The 18,935-nt window shown below is 43.5% G+C and overlaps 1 protein-coding gene across 4 annotated transcripts in view; it reads right to left on the bottom strand.

Moving 5' to 3' along the window:
- The window catches only part of ACO1 (aconitase 1), a 364,042-nt gene that overhangs the window by 41,566 nt on the left and 303,541 nt on the right, over positions 1–18,935 (bottom strand). For all 4 annotated transcript variants that reach the window (XM_085634885.1, XM_085634871.1, XM_085634895.1 and 1 more), the window contains one exon: positions 1,645–1,792. In XM_085634885.1, coding sequence (XP_085491011.1) covers positions 1,645–1,792 — 148 coding nt within the window. The remainder of the gene's footprint in view (positions 1–1,644; positions 1,793–18,935) is intronic.

The following is an 18,935-nucleotide window of genomic DNA, read 5'->3' as shown; positions in this document are numbered from 1 at the left end:
CACATCAGAGCATTAAGGCTGTATTTTTTTTTTTTTATCTTCATCAGATTCCCCGCCCCATGAGAGTCCAAGTACAAACTGATGGCCAAAGAGCCTTTGGTTTAGTAGAGTTCAGATTGTGTTAGCTGGGCAGGTACTGAAAGGTCAGAAAAACTGTGACCTACGTTTTAGGTCCAGGAACAGCTCTAGGGGCTAATCGCTTGTACTTTCTGGACCATCATCCCAATGAAGTGGCATGAGTCTTATCTTCAAATTTTAGGAATCTCACCCACAAGTGCTTGAAACAACGAGTGCAAGTCCTATACAAACCCACCCGAGAGAGCAGACTCCAAGAACCTTGAAACCAATCAGTTGTCCGTCACAAAAACTACAGCAGGAGCTATTTCGACTGCATCTCAGAATTCAATTCTGAAGGTAGCAACACAATAGAGATCTTGCATCAAAGGGATATATCCCTTCCGCTCACCTAATGAGAGGTACTGCAAGCTCACTGTTTCTACTATTTTACAGCAAAAACGTACTAGCAGTCAGCAGTATGATCAACATTAGAAACTAGGCATAGAAAATAATTATAAATGATTACAATTATATGACAATTATAAAAATACTAATTGCTCAATTTAGGTCATTAGTGAGTTGATGAATATTTATGCTGTTGCACGTGCCAGCCAGCAACTATAAAACTGATCACACATGTAAACAAGCAATGGCAACATTAATTGGTCATATCTTTAATAAGCATGACTGACTACCTTAGAATGATTTTTGTCAAACTATAACAAAATTCATGGCAAAATAGCCACCAGTGTGTGTTTATGCGTGTCCTTGCACTGAAACCAAGTTGTAATTTTTTTTGATAATTTACTGTTCCAAGACAGCCAGCCATTTTCGAATGCTAAATTATGAGATAAGGTATGGCAAGATGCTGTGCAAATGAGCACAAGTGAGCAGCCCAGAGGCACTGTGCAGCTGACGGGCCCTAGGAAAAGTAATACAAAAAAAAAAAAAAAAAAAAAAAAAAAAAAAAAAAACAAAGCGGGTGGGGGATAAACAGAACAGAAGAGGAGGGTGTGGGAGCTGGTGGCCATAAATGAGCAGTCTGGTAGAAGTGGATGTAAAGAAGCTATGTTCCATCGAATCAAAAGCATCAGAGATGGAAAAAAGACATGCAATAATGAGTAAGTAGTTACACCAAAGCCTATCATGTATTGTAGATTACAGTTCTTCAAACACAGACAATTTCTTTTGGTGGGTGAAACCTAAAATAATAACCATGTAGATATATAAAAGCAACAAACCATAGTTTTTCATAGGCAAATAACTACAGTAAGTTCTAGTTACGTTGCACTCATTTATGTAGTGGTATATATTTATGGTGCGCAATTCTAGAACATAAAATTTGGGAACGAACGCTAGAGGTCCATGGCCTACTGCATGTTGAATAATTTCAGTAATGTTAGTCGAAGTTCAATAAAAGCAGTCATCATAGGACAGTAGGCAGTGCAAAATGAACACAATGATCGTGTACACAATAAGCATAAGCTGTTGTGTATAAAAAAAGAACAAAAGTAGAACTGTTGTACTGTTTTGTTATTCTTATCGGCATAACGTAAGGCAAACTAGGCATTAGTGCCGTATACTTACTGTTTCCTTTGAAGGGAAGTGTATTGTTTGTGGTGCCTGTTTATTAAGAAATTTGTTAAACAGACGAATGTTGGCAAAAGTTCCTCTAGCCATGACAGCATCATTTCCTCTCCGGGACCCATAGGAGTTAAATTCTCTGGGAGTTAAACTAAAAAGAAAACATTTTTGCAAAATAAATGGTTGGTAAAGAAAGGTCAGCATTCAAATGAGTAATTGACAGATTAATTAAGAATTTGACGCACAGCTCTCTGTTCACAAAGCATTATTCAAAGTATTGACAACTGCCTGGCAAGAAGTCTTGGAAGGAAAAGTTACTTAACTGTTATCCTAAATTTTCCTCTAGGGGAATTTGCATTAATAGTTTGAGCAGTGAAATGTCTCACAGCCACGGGGAATCCCAGAGCACTTTTTACAAAAATATATACAACAGATGTAGGAAAGTGCCCCTTTTTACATGATTACCCCCCCCCCTTACGTTTTGCCAGATACCGGATGCTAACTTGTCTGAGTGTGTGGTGGGACCCTGCTAACAAGGCCTCAGCACCTGTGTTCTTTCCCAAAACTGTAACTTTGTTTAGACAATTTGCACACCTCTGGGCCACATGCAAGCCCCTTGTAAAATGTATCCCTGGTACCAAGGGCCTTGTAACCAGAGAGGGCCTCTGAGGGCTGCAGCATGTATTATGCCACCCTCAGAGACCCCCTCATCTTAACATCCACACATTGCAGGCTGGGTGTTTTGTTGCAGACCAAACTGAAGTCGACATAGCACACATCCCTGTGCGTCATGCCCACCAACACTGCCTGTGCAGGCCTTACATCTTACCACAGGTGAGTGCATAGCTGCATAAGCAATATGCCCCGACAGTGTGCCATTCACTGACACTAATTGCAATGAAGCCATTTTGAGTACATGGGCTGGGGGTTTGTCATTATGAACTCCAAAGCACCATGAGGCTTTACTGAAAACTGGGAAGTTTGGTACTTAACTGCTCAGCATAATAAACCTGCAGTGTTGGATTTATTATAAAATGCACTCAGAGGGCATCTTAGAAATGCCCCATGAAAAACAACCAACTTATAGTGTTTTGGCTGACTGGTCCCCACTAGCCAGCGACCACCAGACTGGTTTCTGACCTCATGGGGTTAGAGCCTTTGTGCTTCGGAGGTCAGAAACAAAGCAAGCTCTGGGGGGAGGAGCTTCACATCTCCCCCGGGCAGGAACAGCAACACTTGGCAGTGAACCTTAAAGGCTCTCACCTTGTGATGTGCTGATTTGGGCAGCTCCAACTGGTGGAGATGACCGACCCCTTGTCCAAGCCTCACTTTTGGTGGCAGGACAGACAAGAAAATTAGTAAACAGAGTAAGAGTGGCCACCTTAGCCTGGCACTAGGGTCTGCAGGAGCTAAGGTGAACCCCCTACCCCCCCCCCACTTAGAAAGACTCCGTCTTGAATTGGAGAATTAGGCCAAATAGAACAGGGATATGCCCCTCTCCGCAAAGGGAGGGCGCACCCAAAGGGTGTAGTCACCCTAGGGGACAATAGCCATTGGCTGCTGACCCACAACCTCAGTGACTCCCTTAAATTCAGGAGCTGTGCAGCAGTGGAGAATAAGACGACAACTGACTTGCGACCCTACTCCAAGAACCCGGAGTGGCCTGCAGCCAGCAACCTGCAAGAACCCGGGGACCTGCGCTGTGTTCTAATCTGGTCTTCCTGTGGACACCTGATTTGTCCAGCCAAGAAACCCAACCCAAGGGCTCCGGATCTAGGCAGATATGCAATACTTACAACACTCTGCACCAGACGCCCACGGCCCACGTCCAGGTGGCCGACCGACCCAGTGAAGTTTCCCTGGTGATCCTGACCTGGGATCCAGCGTTTGCCGATCTCTCCTGACCTCCCTCTTGACAGACACCTGCAGCCTCAATTTGAAGTGTCCCCCCGACCAGACCTGGTGAGAAAACCCCTAAGTCGAAAGTGTGCCCAACCAACGGTGTCCCAGCATCCCCCCACCATCGAACTTACTTATACAGTCAAGGGATTCCCTCTGGAAACCGAGCCTGCAGCATTTTTCCCCAACTGAGGATCTCCTTTGATTTGAACGTGGCCCCCTGACGCCTTCTTTGCACTCTGCACCAGGCCGCCGCTGGTGGTGAAGTCCAGTGCTCTTTGGTGGCCCCTTCAGTGCTGATCTTAAACCCCAGGGCCTGAGTACCTAAACCACAGGTACCTACCTGTAACCGGTGCCTCTTTGATATGCCCCTAGCCTCCATAGGATAACATTTGGCCCACTGAGCTCTGCACTAGGCCGTCCCAGCACCGCTGGTGGTGCAGTACCTACTTTGGTCAGATCCAGGCCCAGTGTTGACCCAAACCCCCGGAAACTTAACTTGAGAACCGCTTACTTACCTGTAAGTTTCTCAACTTTCTTTTTCCCATAGGATTGCATTGGTCTCTCATTGTATTGTATTAAGTGTGATCCTTGATACAAAGTGTCTTTCTGTATTAAAAAGCCTTACATGCATGTGCAAAGTATTGTTTGATACCAAACAAAACCTACTGCCAGTAATTAAAAGTATTGCACAAAAGTCTACTTACCTGTAACTAAGTTCAACTTGGTCTCTAGAAATAAAAGTAACTAAAGTAATATTTTTCTCCGAACATTGGCCTGGAGTGAGTCATTGAGTGTGTGTTCCTGCCTTGCAGGAGTAAGTACACCAAATGCATTCACACTACCCTCTGATGTGCCTAACTGAATATCCCAGCTACTACTAAATTGAGAGTAAGGTAATATCTAATTTTTTAACCTCTGCCATACCGTTGTGGATTTACTGGACTGTGCACACTATACCCCTTTTTGGTATAGTATATACAGAGCCAGCTTCCTACAACTGATTTTTCTTTTTGAAAGTCTATTTTTACACAATGTATTTGACAGGCTGTAAAAGGTTATATCGGCCATATTTCACTTTAGGCCAGATGTACAAAGCCATTTTGCAGTCAAAAACCCTGCGATCCACAAAACCAAAGGGTTTGTGATCGCAAAAATGTTTTTTCCAGTCCGAAAATCCTTTAGGACTCGCAAAATGATTTTGCAATCCATTCCAAATCGCAATCAAGAGGGGGCGTTTAAGGAGTTGAGTTACAACAGTATGCATCAATGTTTTGAGACCACAACCGCGATCTCAAACAATTAATCAGTTATCAGCACCCTAAAGGAGGCAGTAACTGCTTTGCAAAGGGGAAGGTGTCCCCCTTGGGACACGTTCTCCTTTGTGAACTGTGTCGGCAGCCAAGGGAAGAGTAACCAAGCAGTGGCCCAGGGGAATCACTGCTTACTCCCACTGACATTTTCTCAGACAGGATTTCTAAAATATTTAATAAAAAAGCAGGACCAGTTCCGTTAAGGAACATGGGCTGCTCAAAAAACACAAACTGTACCATTTGCAAACACAGGGATGGTGGTCTATTCTTCCTTGCAGACCGCCATCCCTTTGTTATGAGCCAATCACAGGGGATTGATCTATTCATTAATCAAGGTATTTTGCAAAACTGTGATGGGAATGATAAATTTTTAGTCTCTCCTGAGCAACGTTCACACTTGATCTGACTGTTTCTAGATCCGCATAGTCCTGAACCAGATAGTCAGATTTGTCCCTAAACCATGTAGAACGCAGGGATGGCCTACCACACAAAATGGAGAAATCCAGGTTACATCATGAGGGGCACGGTGATATGCCCAGACTGTTCTTTGAACAAACTCCTCATATTACCACCATAAGATAGTTCAGTCTGGATACCCTCCTAGAGCAGCCGGTTGACCCTCTCAACGGCACAGTTCATTTATGGTGGGTACACCGCAATGTTGTAATGTTTGATGGGCTACTGCTTATGGAAAGTAAAAGACAGACAACTGTTTTCTTTCTTTTTAAAGACGAAATTTCTTGCTGAAGGTCATTGCTGACCTTATCAGGGTTATCTAGTTCAGCAAAAACATTTTGGCCCTATAGGGGATGACAGGGATACTAAAGTCCCCTACTTCATACCTGTGTTTATATATTTTTAATTCTGTCAAGGCATCCACTGCTAAAATTAATAAACTAGGATAGTTCTAGGCTGCTGTAAAGTCTTTCTTTCTTTATATCTCTGGTTGATATGGAGTATATACTCCTATCTTAAAAAACTATTCCTAAGAAAACCTTCGCTCCTACACCTCGGACTCATTTAGGTCCAGGTTGCAGGAAGCCCGATGATGAAGCATGCCACATCTTGATGTGGGTAAGGGCCCTGCTTTTCCCAGAGTGATCTCTGTGTGGAGTAACAACAATATTTTGAGATCATTGTGGAACCCTTTAGTTGTGTGTATACATTTATGAAGGGAGGAGAAGGGTTAGCATTCTTTAACCCTTTTGCCTATTTCTTAGCACAAAATACTTTCTTATGCCCATTTCGGATGCAAGGAAGGCATTTTGCGATCAGAAAATAGCGTTAAATGCTGGGAGTAAGTTGGCGGAAAATTCGACCCAGAGTACATTTAGTAAGCGGGGCGGCTGCTTACGCTTGCTGTTAGTGTTCTGTGGCATTATCACTATTTCTTAACACAAAATGCATTTTCATGCCCATTTTAAATGCAAGCGGAAATTTTTGCGTTAAGAAATGGTGCAAAATGCAGAACTTATCTTCTCACGTAATTATGCGGAATTGTTAGGTAGTTTCACATGATTGAGCTACACTGAACCCTAATTCAAGTGTCCAGATAATAAGAGTTCAAAATCCAAGCTGCGAAGTTTAACAATGGAAAATTTGGATGTTGGATCTGGCCCCCAAATCCAAATATGAGATCAGGTTTGCTTAGCAGCTTCTTGCATGGACATTTTGATAGAAGCAGTAGGGGGATTAACCAGTACTGGAATGGCCACTCTTGAGAAACGTTGATTATTCTTGCTTCGTTTTTCATTTGTTTAAGGATGATTGACACAATCAGTGAGATTGGATGAAATAATTCGACCAACTTACAACCAGCTTAACAAAAGTGCTCTCACCATAGTGCTTGACTGGTATTACCTAGATGAGTAACTTGAAACTTTCTGCATTTGTGAAAAGATTTGTTTGCAGAAAACAGTTTGCAAAATGCATCATGCAGCACTGTGTTGTATATAACCCATTCATGATTTCCTAAATGGCACGGCTGAGGGAAATCTCTTCAGCATTATGAACCTAAGGAAGATGGAGTACTCCAATTTGCAAGTTCTGAGAATCAGCCCTTTCCAGAAGGTTCATGTTTCTAAGGACGAAGCTCTGTTTCCAGGTTCTTCCCTGTATGTTGATGTAACACATCAGTATAATGTTATCTGTACAAGCAGAGGTCCTTTTAAAAGCTTGGTAGAAAAGATTTAAGGGCAAGATGGACTACCCTTAATTCCAAAAGGTAGATGTGATATGTATTGGCTTTCTCCTGCTATCTTCCCTGCACCTCCAGATGATTCATGTGTGCTCCTCAACCTAGCAGGGAAACCTTTGCCACAATATTTTGGGGTAGAATGTCTTGATGGATTGAAAGACCTTTTACAAGATTGGTTGTTCAGCAACACCAGGGAAGAGACTTGAATGTAGCCTGAGAGAGAGTTAATCTGTCTTCCCAACTGCCTGAAAGCTGGCATCATTGAGTGAGGCATTGATTAATTGGTCTCCTCTGTAGTCTGGCTTCCAGTACCAGAAATATGCAGAATGCCAGTGAATCCAGTAGTGATGAGATTTGAAAGGCTATCAGATGTTTTGTCTTTAGATGTTTATGACACTTCAGATGGACAGAGGACAGTACCTTTTCTGCAGGATACACCTTTGCTGCATGCAGGTCTATACCCGCTCCCAGGTAAAGAACAGATTGGAATGAGCTGCACTAAACTTGGATTGATTCACTCAGACCAACGTGGTGAGGAACAGAAACTGCTACTTTAACGGTACCAAGCCCCATGAGAAGTGGCTGGTTTTATAAGCCAGTCAACCAAAGGGAGGTGGGGGCACATGAAATTCATCATCTTCCAGAGATGTGCAGGGACTACGGCCATGCACTTTGAAAATGTTCATGGAGCAGACTTGAGAACAAAAGGATGGACTCTATTGGCAGCAAACACAGCCCAACAGAAATCTCAGAAACTTGCAATGCTTCTGTATGATGAGAAAGTAAGCATCCTGAAGAATAAGGCACACATTCAATGCCCTGATGGAGCTGGAGGGAGATGTGTTAAACCATGTGTCAGTTGTCCCAAATCAGAATTCGAATTGAAAAAGGTCTGACAAACTGCTTGGTAATACTGAGCGCTGCTTAATATTCCCCATTCTATACACAAAGCTAGTAGTCTCCCAGTAATCAGGTGGCAGAACTGACTCCGGTATTAACACCCCAATTTTACCAGGAGACTGGTAAGACCCAGTTAAGCGAATCTGCAGAGTTGAAGATAGTGGTTTCAACATGGGGCACCTTTTTCAATGGAAACAACATGTTAGGATTCCATGTTGCTGGGAGTCCCATGCAAATTGCAGCACCATTCTATCTCTTCTATGTCAAAGAGGATAGACATGCAGACTACAAATGCATGAATAGAAACTGGAACACTAAAATTAAAAGGGTATTATAAACAGGTACTGCTATTACATTGATGATGCTTGAGCTGTTGACCTCCGAAGAGGAATTCTAAAAATTAAAGGGCTTGCTGTGAATTCAGCATAAGATGCTTCTAACCACAAAACACTATATAAAATGGACACACAGGGAAGTAATCAGCATTTCCTAAACAGTTCAAAAGGACTGGTCTGTAATATTAAAAGTAGGATAAACACCAAACGTCTCTCCAAGCAGCCTCTGCTTAAAGTACTCCAGACAGGACACAGTTACGAAAGAGCTTGTCCACATCGATTCCGTAAGAATGAAAAGTAGAGAAGAATTATCTGTTAATGCCCAAGAAACAACTTTAGCCTTGCCCAGAACAGAGAAGTACACCTTTAGTAGCACCAGTGGACATTGTCTCATCACTAATAAGCGCACTGTCACCTCCAGCAGGCTTTCTCTCTATTGAACAGGTTGCTTCCCACTCTCAATAAGACCCATGTTGTCCCATAATGGTTGTTCTTGTCCCCAGCAGGCTTGTTTTGATCACCATAAGTGGTTACTGCTTTGTGTTTCCTGTATAGCCTATTGTAGATTTCCAATGTTAATGTAACTGTGCACGTTGTAGACCTCATTTTCCTTTGCACATGTTACTATATAAACACGTTTGCTTTTGTGCCACATTGAACTTTCACATGGAACCTGCATTTGTGTTCATGTTCTGTTCTTTTCCTGCGATTTTGTCTGAATACTACAGACAAGGTCAAACAACAAATGTCCCTTGTTATTCTTTCTGGCAAGACACTAGCACTAAACATAACACAAGAATGCAGTTACTGTTTATGCGCACACATGTCCTGTCATATAGATGAGCACATGGGCACACATGAAACAAGCGTTCTGAGACAGGAGCACTGCGTCTGCTGGGAATGTATAGTCTCCATCTGTGTATGCTAAGGTAATCCCAGAGATCATTCATATATAATCATTTAGTTTTAGTAGCAGAGGAGGCGGGTTAAGTCACTCAGTCCTATAAAATGACAGGGCTTTTCATGGTATATGGATTATTAACCATGCTAACAGTATTTTTACTATGCATTTGTTGTCAGATTGTGGCATGTATACTGCATTCCAAAACATGATAGTTTAAATATTCTAAAAACTTCATTTGTGTCTCATGATTATCTTATTGTGGGCAAGTACAAGTGAAAGAGCGAAAGGGTGTGTCCTGTTACCGCGACCCACGAGAGGGTCGAGAGTGTTGTGTTCTGGGGTGCCAATTCTCTTGTTTCTCTGGTAAGGTTAGGAGGGCAAGTGAGGCACTATAGCTAGTTGGACTCAGACGTGTATATACTGAGGTGGTATGGTGACTCAGTCCCTACCTACTGATGTTCTTAATACATATATACAGTATAGTCGCGCATAGGCAATCGAATATGTTTTTTTGCTGTGAAACTTTTTATGGCCTTTGGCCGAAATAAAGTATTTCAACACATACTGTTGTTCTATGGTTCCAAGCATAGTTCTGTTCCAGAGCAGAATCCCTGCAATACTGCCTTCAGCAGTGTTTTTTACCACATTAGTAGGTTCTCTTAGGTGCAAGAGAGTGTTTCCAGCTTTATAAGGGTGCAAAGGACAGTCTGGAAAAGGTTGTGAACAGCGAACCACTGCTGACTAACTTCAGCTGGTTTATTGTATACAGAATGTCTGTTGGCCAGCCCTCGGCTCAATTTAAGTGAATGGATAATACATAAATAAGCTTCACTGCAGAAGTATACCCTCCAGCGAGATGTAGAAAAAATTGTTTATTCCAGTTCTAGGTTATATTAAATGGTATATACACACACCTTATCACGAGCTGAGATGCTGGCACTGTAGGTTCCTCCCCACTTCCTGCAACTGTAAGGAGTCACAATATTCATCTTCCAGATAGGCTCCCCATCCATGGGTGTAGTAGTCGGTTACTACCATAGTCACAGCCATAGGGGGAGGGGAGGCTATCCCGCAGATCAGGTTCGCCTCATTCCCCCACCAGTTTCGCTGCTGCACTGAGGGGGTATCACGATGAAGTTTGAAAGGTCTCCGCCGTAATGTAGTCACTGCCTGAGGAGGCACAACTGTAGGGACCTCATGTATCAACGTGCATGCATGACTAGGAGAATGCAGGAAGATAGCAAATCATGGCATCTTAAAACTCTCAGGACTGGAATTCGTGTGCCTTTCTAGAAAGATGGAACCATTTGCTGAATTTATCTGATCCTTTGCAGTGGGGGAAAGGCGCAGAGACGACTGGTGTCCTGAACCAACCCTGTGAACTGCAGCCATTAGGAGAGGGCCAGGGGCAAGAATGTTGCAAAATGATGTAGTAAACAAATGCTCTCATAATCAAAGAGGGAGAGAGAGGGAGTTGTAGTCAATTCAGCTCCCGGTCATGTACAGTGTAATCAATGGAGAATGTTACAGCAGGGTCAGTGTTCCTGTTAGTCTAAAAAAAAACCTAATTCACAAATTAACCGTTGGTGCGGTATATCTTGGTTCTCCGCAAGGTTGTTTGTGTGTAAAGCACCATCATTGGGTTTTATTTATGCTTTCCTCCACCCGGAGGATGACCAACTGGTATTGGCAGAAGTGATTAGGGAAAGTGAATTGTGAGGTGCAGTGCTGCTAAAATTGCCTACTTCTGAAGACCTAGTATTTATTTGTTGTAGATGGGGCAAAAGTTAAAATTACGTGACGGCGCGGTGTTAGAAGAGTAACTGTTCTAGCGCACCTGTGATGAAGCGGTCAACATGTTTCAGCCCTTCTACACCCTTTCGGGTCTGTGGGCTTTCTTCAGGACCAGGAGGCGCACGTTGTAATTTGGTTACGTGCAGAGAGAAGTGGTTCACTTACCCTTCTTAACTGAATGTGTTAAGAACACTTACGTTTTGCAGAGGTTATTCTATCTACAACTGGGGGAAAAAAGCATTAAGACAAGATAATAATAACAGTCTTCTTTGGCTATTGTGTATATAGATATTTGTTGGTGATGCTAGTAGTTCCAATTGAATTTGTCGAATTGTACTCCGAAAGCTACATGTTTGAATGGTTGTGTCTGCTGTGGGCCGAATAATGTGCCCACTGATTTTACATAATGGTGGTGTACGTACTGGTGAAGCTCCATTGAGAAAGCTTTTTTGCAATTCACGCTAAGCGCATCGTTTAGTAAAGATAAATTTTGTTTGATTGCCATAGCATTGCATCGATCAGCAGCACATTTGTGTGCTATGGGTATCTGCTTGTCTGGGTTACAATTGAGCTCTTGGTTTACAGTTGTGTCATCAGGGCGAGTGTGTATTCCTTTTTAAACAGTAGGTATTCCTTTTAAACAGTCAGATTATACGTGCGGCACGTCTATCTCTTGATGTTGCATCGTTTCTCTCTCCTGAGTGCTGGAAAAAGGGGGAGCGGCATCATTGATGAGCTCTGATAAGGGTACGTAGTGCATCCGCAGGATTGGGGGAAAATGCAAAAAATACAAATCCTTTTGGCAATGATTTAAAATAAAATAAAAAAAGCCAGATACTCAGCATGTTTTTATAACAAATATTTGCACGATGCGGCTTGCTGAAATATGTTTAAAAAATCTTCAAAGGTTTCAGGGAGATCGCACACATTTTTTGTATGAAAGCTAACAGTATTAGCAAACTCTCCAGCGGTTTGCATTCTTTGCAACATCATTTTGTACATATGCAGAGCATTTTTAGAGAGGAGAAAGCGGCCTGTAAACAACTGGAAAGACTCTGGAGAGTAAACTATGGCTTAGAAGAAAAAACAAGATATAAGGAAGCATTAAAAAAATTCCGCAAAGCCATTAGGAAAAATAAAAAGCGCTTCTATGCGGACTCAATCAGACAGGCAGAACAGTCCAGCAAACAAGTGTTCAAAGTAGTGCAGTCCTTCTTCAAACCTCAATGCATTGAAAGAGAGGTTGTTCCCACACCATTACTCTGTGAGCAAATTTCAGAATACTTCGATCTTAAAATTAAAAAAGTATATGACTCCTTTGGCCCAGTAATAAGTACGGTGAAACAGGATACAGCGAATAATGGCGAGTCAGGAGGAACCCTCACCCAGTTCGCGCAGATCTCCCTGAACGAGGTGAGGCAAGAACTCAGCCGCTGTAAATCCGGCTCCCCTGATGATCCCTGCCCTGCTAAACTGTGGAGCACCTTAGCGGACTCTGTAGCGCCCACACTTCAGAGTATCTGGAATTCTTCCATTACGTCAGGAATCTACCCCGACGTTTGGAAGCATGCCACTCTTCTTCCCCTAAAGAAAAAACCTAACGGGGACCCAGATGACCTCACGAATCTCCGCCCAATATCCCTGCTAGCCGCCCCGGGTAAAATGCTGGAAAAAGTGATACAACGCCAATTGAGTAAATTCGTGGAGACTAATAACATTCTCCATGAAACTCAATCTGGCTTTCGACCCGGCTTCAGCACAGAAACAGCGCTCCTAGAGGTAGCCGAGTCAGTGAGGTGGTCGATGGATGCGGGACGTTCAGCTATGCTGGTACTCCTGGATCTGTCGGCCGCCTTCGATACGGTGGACCACGCTAGACTACTTAGTCGACTGGCAGAGATAGGCATTCAAGACAACGCGCTGAAGTGGATAAACTCTTACCTATCTCAGAGAACGCAGAAGGTGGCACTTGGGACGTTTTCTTCCACACCCAAAACCCTCAACTGTGGAGTCCCGCAGGGTTCGGCCCTGAGCCCTCTCTTGTTTAATGTTTATCTGGCCCCCCTTTTTACGCTAATTGCCAACTGGGGTGTTAAGGCAATTTCCTACGCCGACGACACCCAGTTGGTATTTCCTTACTCTGAGATGACACAGGGATCCTTCGCAAACTTTAAAGGCTGTCTCCAGGACATTGCTCACTGGATGAATATCAACAAGTTAAAACTAAATGCCAATAAAACCGAAGTTATCTTTTTCGGTAAAGGTCCCACCCCCGCCCCAGAGTTATGGTGGCCGACGGAGATGGGGCCCCCCCCCCTCGCCCAGTCTCTCGGCAAAAAACCTTGGAGTGAGATGGGATAATAGAATGTCTTTTACTTCCCATATTCAACAAGTGGTTGGCTGCTGTTTGAGTAAACTAAGAAACCTCCGAAAATTTCTTAAACTTCTACCAGAGAGTTGTAGGAAACTGGTAGTCCATGCAACAGTCACCTCACGGCTTGACTATGCTAATGGCCTCTACCTGGGCCTCCCAAAATTCCTAACACATAAACTGCAGGTAGTTCAAAATGCGGCTGCGAGGCTGTTACTGCGAATTCCTTTCAAGCAGTCAGTCTCTCCGCATCTTCGAACCCTGCATTGGCTCCCTGTGGTCAACCGGATAAAATTCAAAGCTCTGACGCTTGCGTTCAGATCCCTGCATGGCTCCTGCCCACTTTACCTAAAAAAACGCCTTCCAAGATATTCCCAAAGCCGGGCACTACGGTCAAATGACCGTGTCTTACTGGCTGTCCCACGAGCAAAAAAGGCCCGCCTTGGCGGACGCACCTTTTCAGCAAACGCCACTGTTCTGTGGAACTCTCTACCTCAAGCAATCCAGCAGGCTCCATCTGAACACTGCTTTAAGAAGATGCTAAAGACCTGGCTCTTCTCACAGCCACGCTAGGTCTTCCATCTCCGCCCCAGGTCTTCTATGGTTCTTCTAGCGCCGGGACACCTCCTCGCGAGGTAGCTGTTCGCGCTTTATAAAATCCAGTATTATTATTATTATTATTTCAACTTTAAGCAAAAATGAGCCAAGGCCTGCTCATTTCAATTTTAGATCTTTTTGCTCATTCCTCTTTGGCTGTACTTCTCCCTGCACCCATCTTTTCTACTTATACTTTTCCCTGCATATATGGCTCACCTTCCACACCTTTATCAGCCTGCACCCATCCTATAACCATCTCTATCTGCACCTCTCGATCTTAACCTCTCATTTCCCATGTTTCCCTCCTGTACTACTTTTCTGTGCCTGCCTTCACTTCTCCCTGTCCTCACCTCTATTTCTCAGTATCTTTTCCTGCCCTTAATTCTTAATGTCAGTACCAATCCCACCAGTCACGCAATCTGCATCTACCTCTGTCTGCATCTCTGAGCCCACTTCAGTACCGCTAATGTCCATATACTTCCCTGTCCACATTTCACTGTACTGTGTCTTACCCCTTTTCTGTCCTCACATTTGCCTGCTTTATTCTCTTCTCAGTAGTATCTCTCTATGCTCACTATCTTAGTTTCCACCTCTCCTTAGCTGTAACCTTTCCCTGCACATTTTCTTATCCATACCAGACTGTATTTTATCCTGCCTGCATCTATCACTTTTCATAAAAGTCACACCTCTGCTAACACATAATTTTCCCTAAATAACTTTCCCTGTACCTCTTCAGCCTGTAACTCTCCCTGCCCAAACATTTTCTAGTCTGCTCTTCTCCCAGACCTCACTTTGCTAGCCACAACTCTTTTTTCCTGTACTTTTTACTGTGTCCAAATTTCTCCCTCACACTACTTCCCATGCCTATGCCTCTTCCATCTCACACCTTTTTTAATTACAACTCTCCCTGTCTGCATCTATTCTAACCGTACCTAGCAAGTTCTTCTCCCAGAAAGTACCTCACTTGTATCTCTACATGCCCACAGCTCTTCTAGTCGGCACTCCCCAGCTGCACAAAAAGGAATGACAAATATAATAATGATATCGTATTAGGAGAAAAATATCCAGTGGCTATCTGCTTATCAGGGTAAGTTTAAGTAATTCACAGGGAAAGGCTAGCACCTTTGCAGGTACAAAATAACCCTTGCCCACCACGCATGAACACAAAGCAGTCTAACATCCTTCCAATTAAAAATCTTTCCAATTAGAAATTAGTGATTTAGCAGCAGAAGAATTGCGAAAATCATTTATTTTCAGCAATAGTTAAATCGTGTGACAATACAGATTATGTACAGATGATTATATTGCAATATTAGTTGACTTGTACATTATTTATAATGTTCTATAACAGAGACCAAAATTCCAGAACAGATGGCCAATCATTCAGCAGAAGTCTCAACAGACTAAGATATATTTTACAGTGCTACCATAACGAGTTATCAAGCATCTTGACTTTAAACAATTTGCATGGTGTCCATAGACAATTATATAAAACAAATACATTGGTTTGGTAAAGAGATACTGGCATTCGTCCAACCAGAAATATTAAATGGGCCATATTTTCTTTCATACTTCAGTGACTAATTGCAGGGAAAGACCAGAGTCACATAAATTAGAAATAATGATTAGATTAACTGTATTCACACTAGTACATGTTTCAAATACATTAGAAGAAATACATTCTATATGACCTGATAACGTATATATGTTTAAGCAGAATTCTAAAATCAGGAGTTGAAGCAATAGGTAAGCCATTCAGGAAAGCATACAGTCACACAGAATGTGTACTTATGTTATCTTATGTGAATTTATAAAGTGCATGGCTGCCCCAGCAAAGGGGCGTCCCAGCGCTGACCGGCAGAGGAAAGATAGGAGGCGGCAGAAAAGGCAGATCATAGGTCAGAGGGAAAAGGGGAGTTTTAGTGGCCTTACGGAAGGCCAAGTAGCTGTCCATACTGCGAATGTGCAGTGGGAGCGAATTCCAGAGTTTGTCCGCCAAGATGTGGAAAGAACGTCCTCCTGCGCACACTTTCCTCACCCGGGGGACAGCCGCCAAATGCTGGCCCGAGGATCGAAGGTGGCGGGTGGGTGAGTTGGGTAAGAGCAGATTTGCCAGAATGCTAGGTGAAGACAGATTCATGATTTTAAAGGCAATGCAAAGGGACTTGAACTCGACACGCCAAAGCCACTGGTAACCAGTGGAGTTGGCGGATGGCATTGGTCGTGGGGCAGGTTCTAGAGAGGCCCAAAAGAGTTCTGGCAGCCGCACTCTGAACCCTCTGCAGATGTCGAATTTCCACCTTGTTGACCCCCAGTTACAGAAAGCTGGCATAGTACAGTCTAGACATGATGGTAGCCTGCATAATAACCCGACGCATGGCAGGATCAAAGAAACCTCACATCGGCTTGAGACCCCGCAAGAGGCCAAAGCAGGGGGGTGCCACTTTTTTTGTTTTGACTTGGAGACTAAGGGCCGAGTCAACCCATACATCCAGATTTTTTACCACTGGCTTGGGGACGAGTGTAACTCCCAGAGACGCTGGCCACCAGCGCTCGCTCCACAGCTCAGTCTCTCCCTACCAGCAAGAGCTCTGATTTGCTGGTGTTAAGCTGTAGACAGTTAGCAAACATCCACTCCGCAACAGCTGCAAGATCGCTCGGAAACTTAAGGGCATTCTGCGTGGAGTCGTTGGAGAGAGCAACTACCAGCTGAGTATCGTCGGCATACGATACTGCCGTCAGTCCTTGACTCCAAGCTACAGCCACCACGGTTGGACATACAGATTGAATAGCGTAGGGCTCAGTGCTGAGCCCTGAGGGACCCCTTGTCTCACAGTATCTATCAGAGAGGAAAAAGGGGGGGCTGCCACCTGGAAAGTTCGCTCCGCAAGAAAAGAAGCAAACCAGCCCAGGGCTGAACCCTCAATCCCAGCCCCCTCCAACTGTTGTAGCAAGATCTGGTACGATACCGTGTCGAACGCAATTCAGAAGATTAGAGATTATACTTCTGTAATTTTAGAAAGAAGAAAAATATATCCTTTTGACTTATGCAATGTATATAAAAAAATTCCAGCATCTAACAAGGATTCCCAAAAGAATTATGCCAGAGTGAAATGTTGTTTAACATTTAATACAAGAATAAAAAAGTGCTTCAAATTCTAAAACAGCTACTTTTGTTCCTTTAATAACAGGAGTCATATCCTTGATTTTGCCATTTCCCTCTTGATATTACAGCCAGCAATGAAAAGGTTTAGCTACAGTGCATTCAATCCCACTCTGTTTCAGTAGTGAAACAGAGTCATGTATAAGTGAAACCATCTAAAAAATTGACAAATTAAAAAACATTACGGTAGTTCTAGAAATTTGGAAACCCCATACGACCCTATGCTTTTATATCTTAGAGGTTATATTGTATTATTCTTGGCAGTTTGTTACTCAAAAAGAATCTAAAAATAATTTTTCTCACTTCTTAAAGAAAATACAAGGTGCCTGAAGGGGTAGCTTAGATAGCAGGTGCAATAATGCTCAGTAACTTAATTTCTACCCCATCAATTTAAAAACAATGAGGATCCCTTATCACATTTCTCTTTGAGTTTCCAGAAGATAATATTTCAAATCCATAGACTTTTTAAAGACCAAGCAAAATAATTAACTAGGTATTTAAGGGTATTAACTTGTAACATATCAGGTTTGAAAAGATAATTTAAAAGGAAAAAAGACAGGTGTACTACGATCAGAAGTATAACCTCAAACTTTAGAGCTTTCAATAATAGCTGGAATGGTAAGACTAGGGTTATCAGTAAATCGAGAATTCACACAGGCAGAAACTTTAATTCTATTGGATAAGTTACTTTCAGTAACGCCTTATCTGGTAGAGACATATGATCTAACTGCAGATTCATTACCATTGAATTTCCCAGGCGTCGGACTGGATTTGGAAGATTTTTCTTCGAGCAATATCCCTGCGTGTTGCTAGCTGGTGTCAGTCAGCTCCGCACGACATTGGCAGCGTTGTCCGCATCAGAAGTGACGTCTGCGTTGTAGGAGAGTAGGGTCTGCAATCCTATGATCACCCAGTTTTTTTGCTTTTACTTCATTGGTTTACGACTTTCTCCGGCTGTGGGCCTGCCAATCAGACCCACAGCCTAGCTGTTCTCTCTCGAAATTAACAAACATGTACGTTAGGTGCATCCACTAATTGGAACTGGGCCACCTTGTCAGTCCCTGTCTCAGCATACCACAGGTATCCAGGGCATCGGTGTACCCAGGGCCTACCAAGGGCTGAAGCATGTATTATGCCACCCCTGGAATGGCCGCCCAAATCTGACACAACTGGCTGCACGACAGCTGGGGCCACGTGGTGTAATCACCCGTTGCTGTAGGTGTAGTATTCCTACACCTAAACCCTAAAATGGACACATGGATTCCTATCAGTCACTCCTATAGCAGGCCTCATCAATCCTGAAGGCAGAGTGCAGGGAACCATGTGGGACGGTGCTCTGGCGCGAGCTGAGCCCGTCGACGGCTTGCGGAACCAAGTCCTAATAGCCGTTCCATGGTGACGCGGGCCAACTACTTTTAATGCATTATAATCCTTGCGGTTATTTGCTAACTTTGGCATCGCATCACCTATACATGTCGAGTAAGGTGTCATACGAATGGGAATACGAACCCCTCGCCAGTCCTGGTGACGGGGTTAGCATTCCCCCCTTTTAGAGGGACACGACATGGAAGTAACCTTGAACCCCGGTTAAAGTTGACTCAAGCCTCAGCATCACAAAATGGATGCTGCCACCAGACACAAGTCTGACCTCCTGCTGCTGGGGGACCTTCCAGCAAGGGGAGCTTGGACAAAGGGTTTCCTGTCGAGGGCGGTGTTAGCACCGTCCCAGACAGGGTTTGTGTATCCCAGGTAGGCAGGGCTGAAAGGAAGGTGATTGCAAGTGGCACCCCGGTGCTCACTGTGCATAGCCCGGCTCAAACC

This window comes from Triturus cristatus, chromosome 2_1 (assembly GCF_964204655.1).
Source record: "Triturus cristatus chromosome 2_1, aTriCri1.1, whole genome shotgun sequence".
Taxonomy (NCBI): Eukaryota; Metazoa; Chordata; class Amphibia; order Caudata; family Salamandridae; genus Triturus; species Triturus cristatus.
This window is presented reverse-complemented; position numbering and strand designations above follow the sequence as displayed.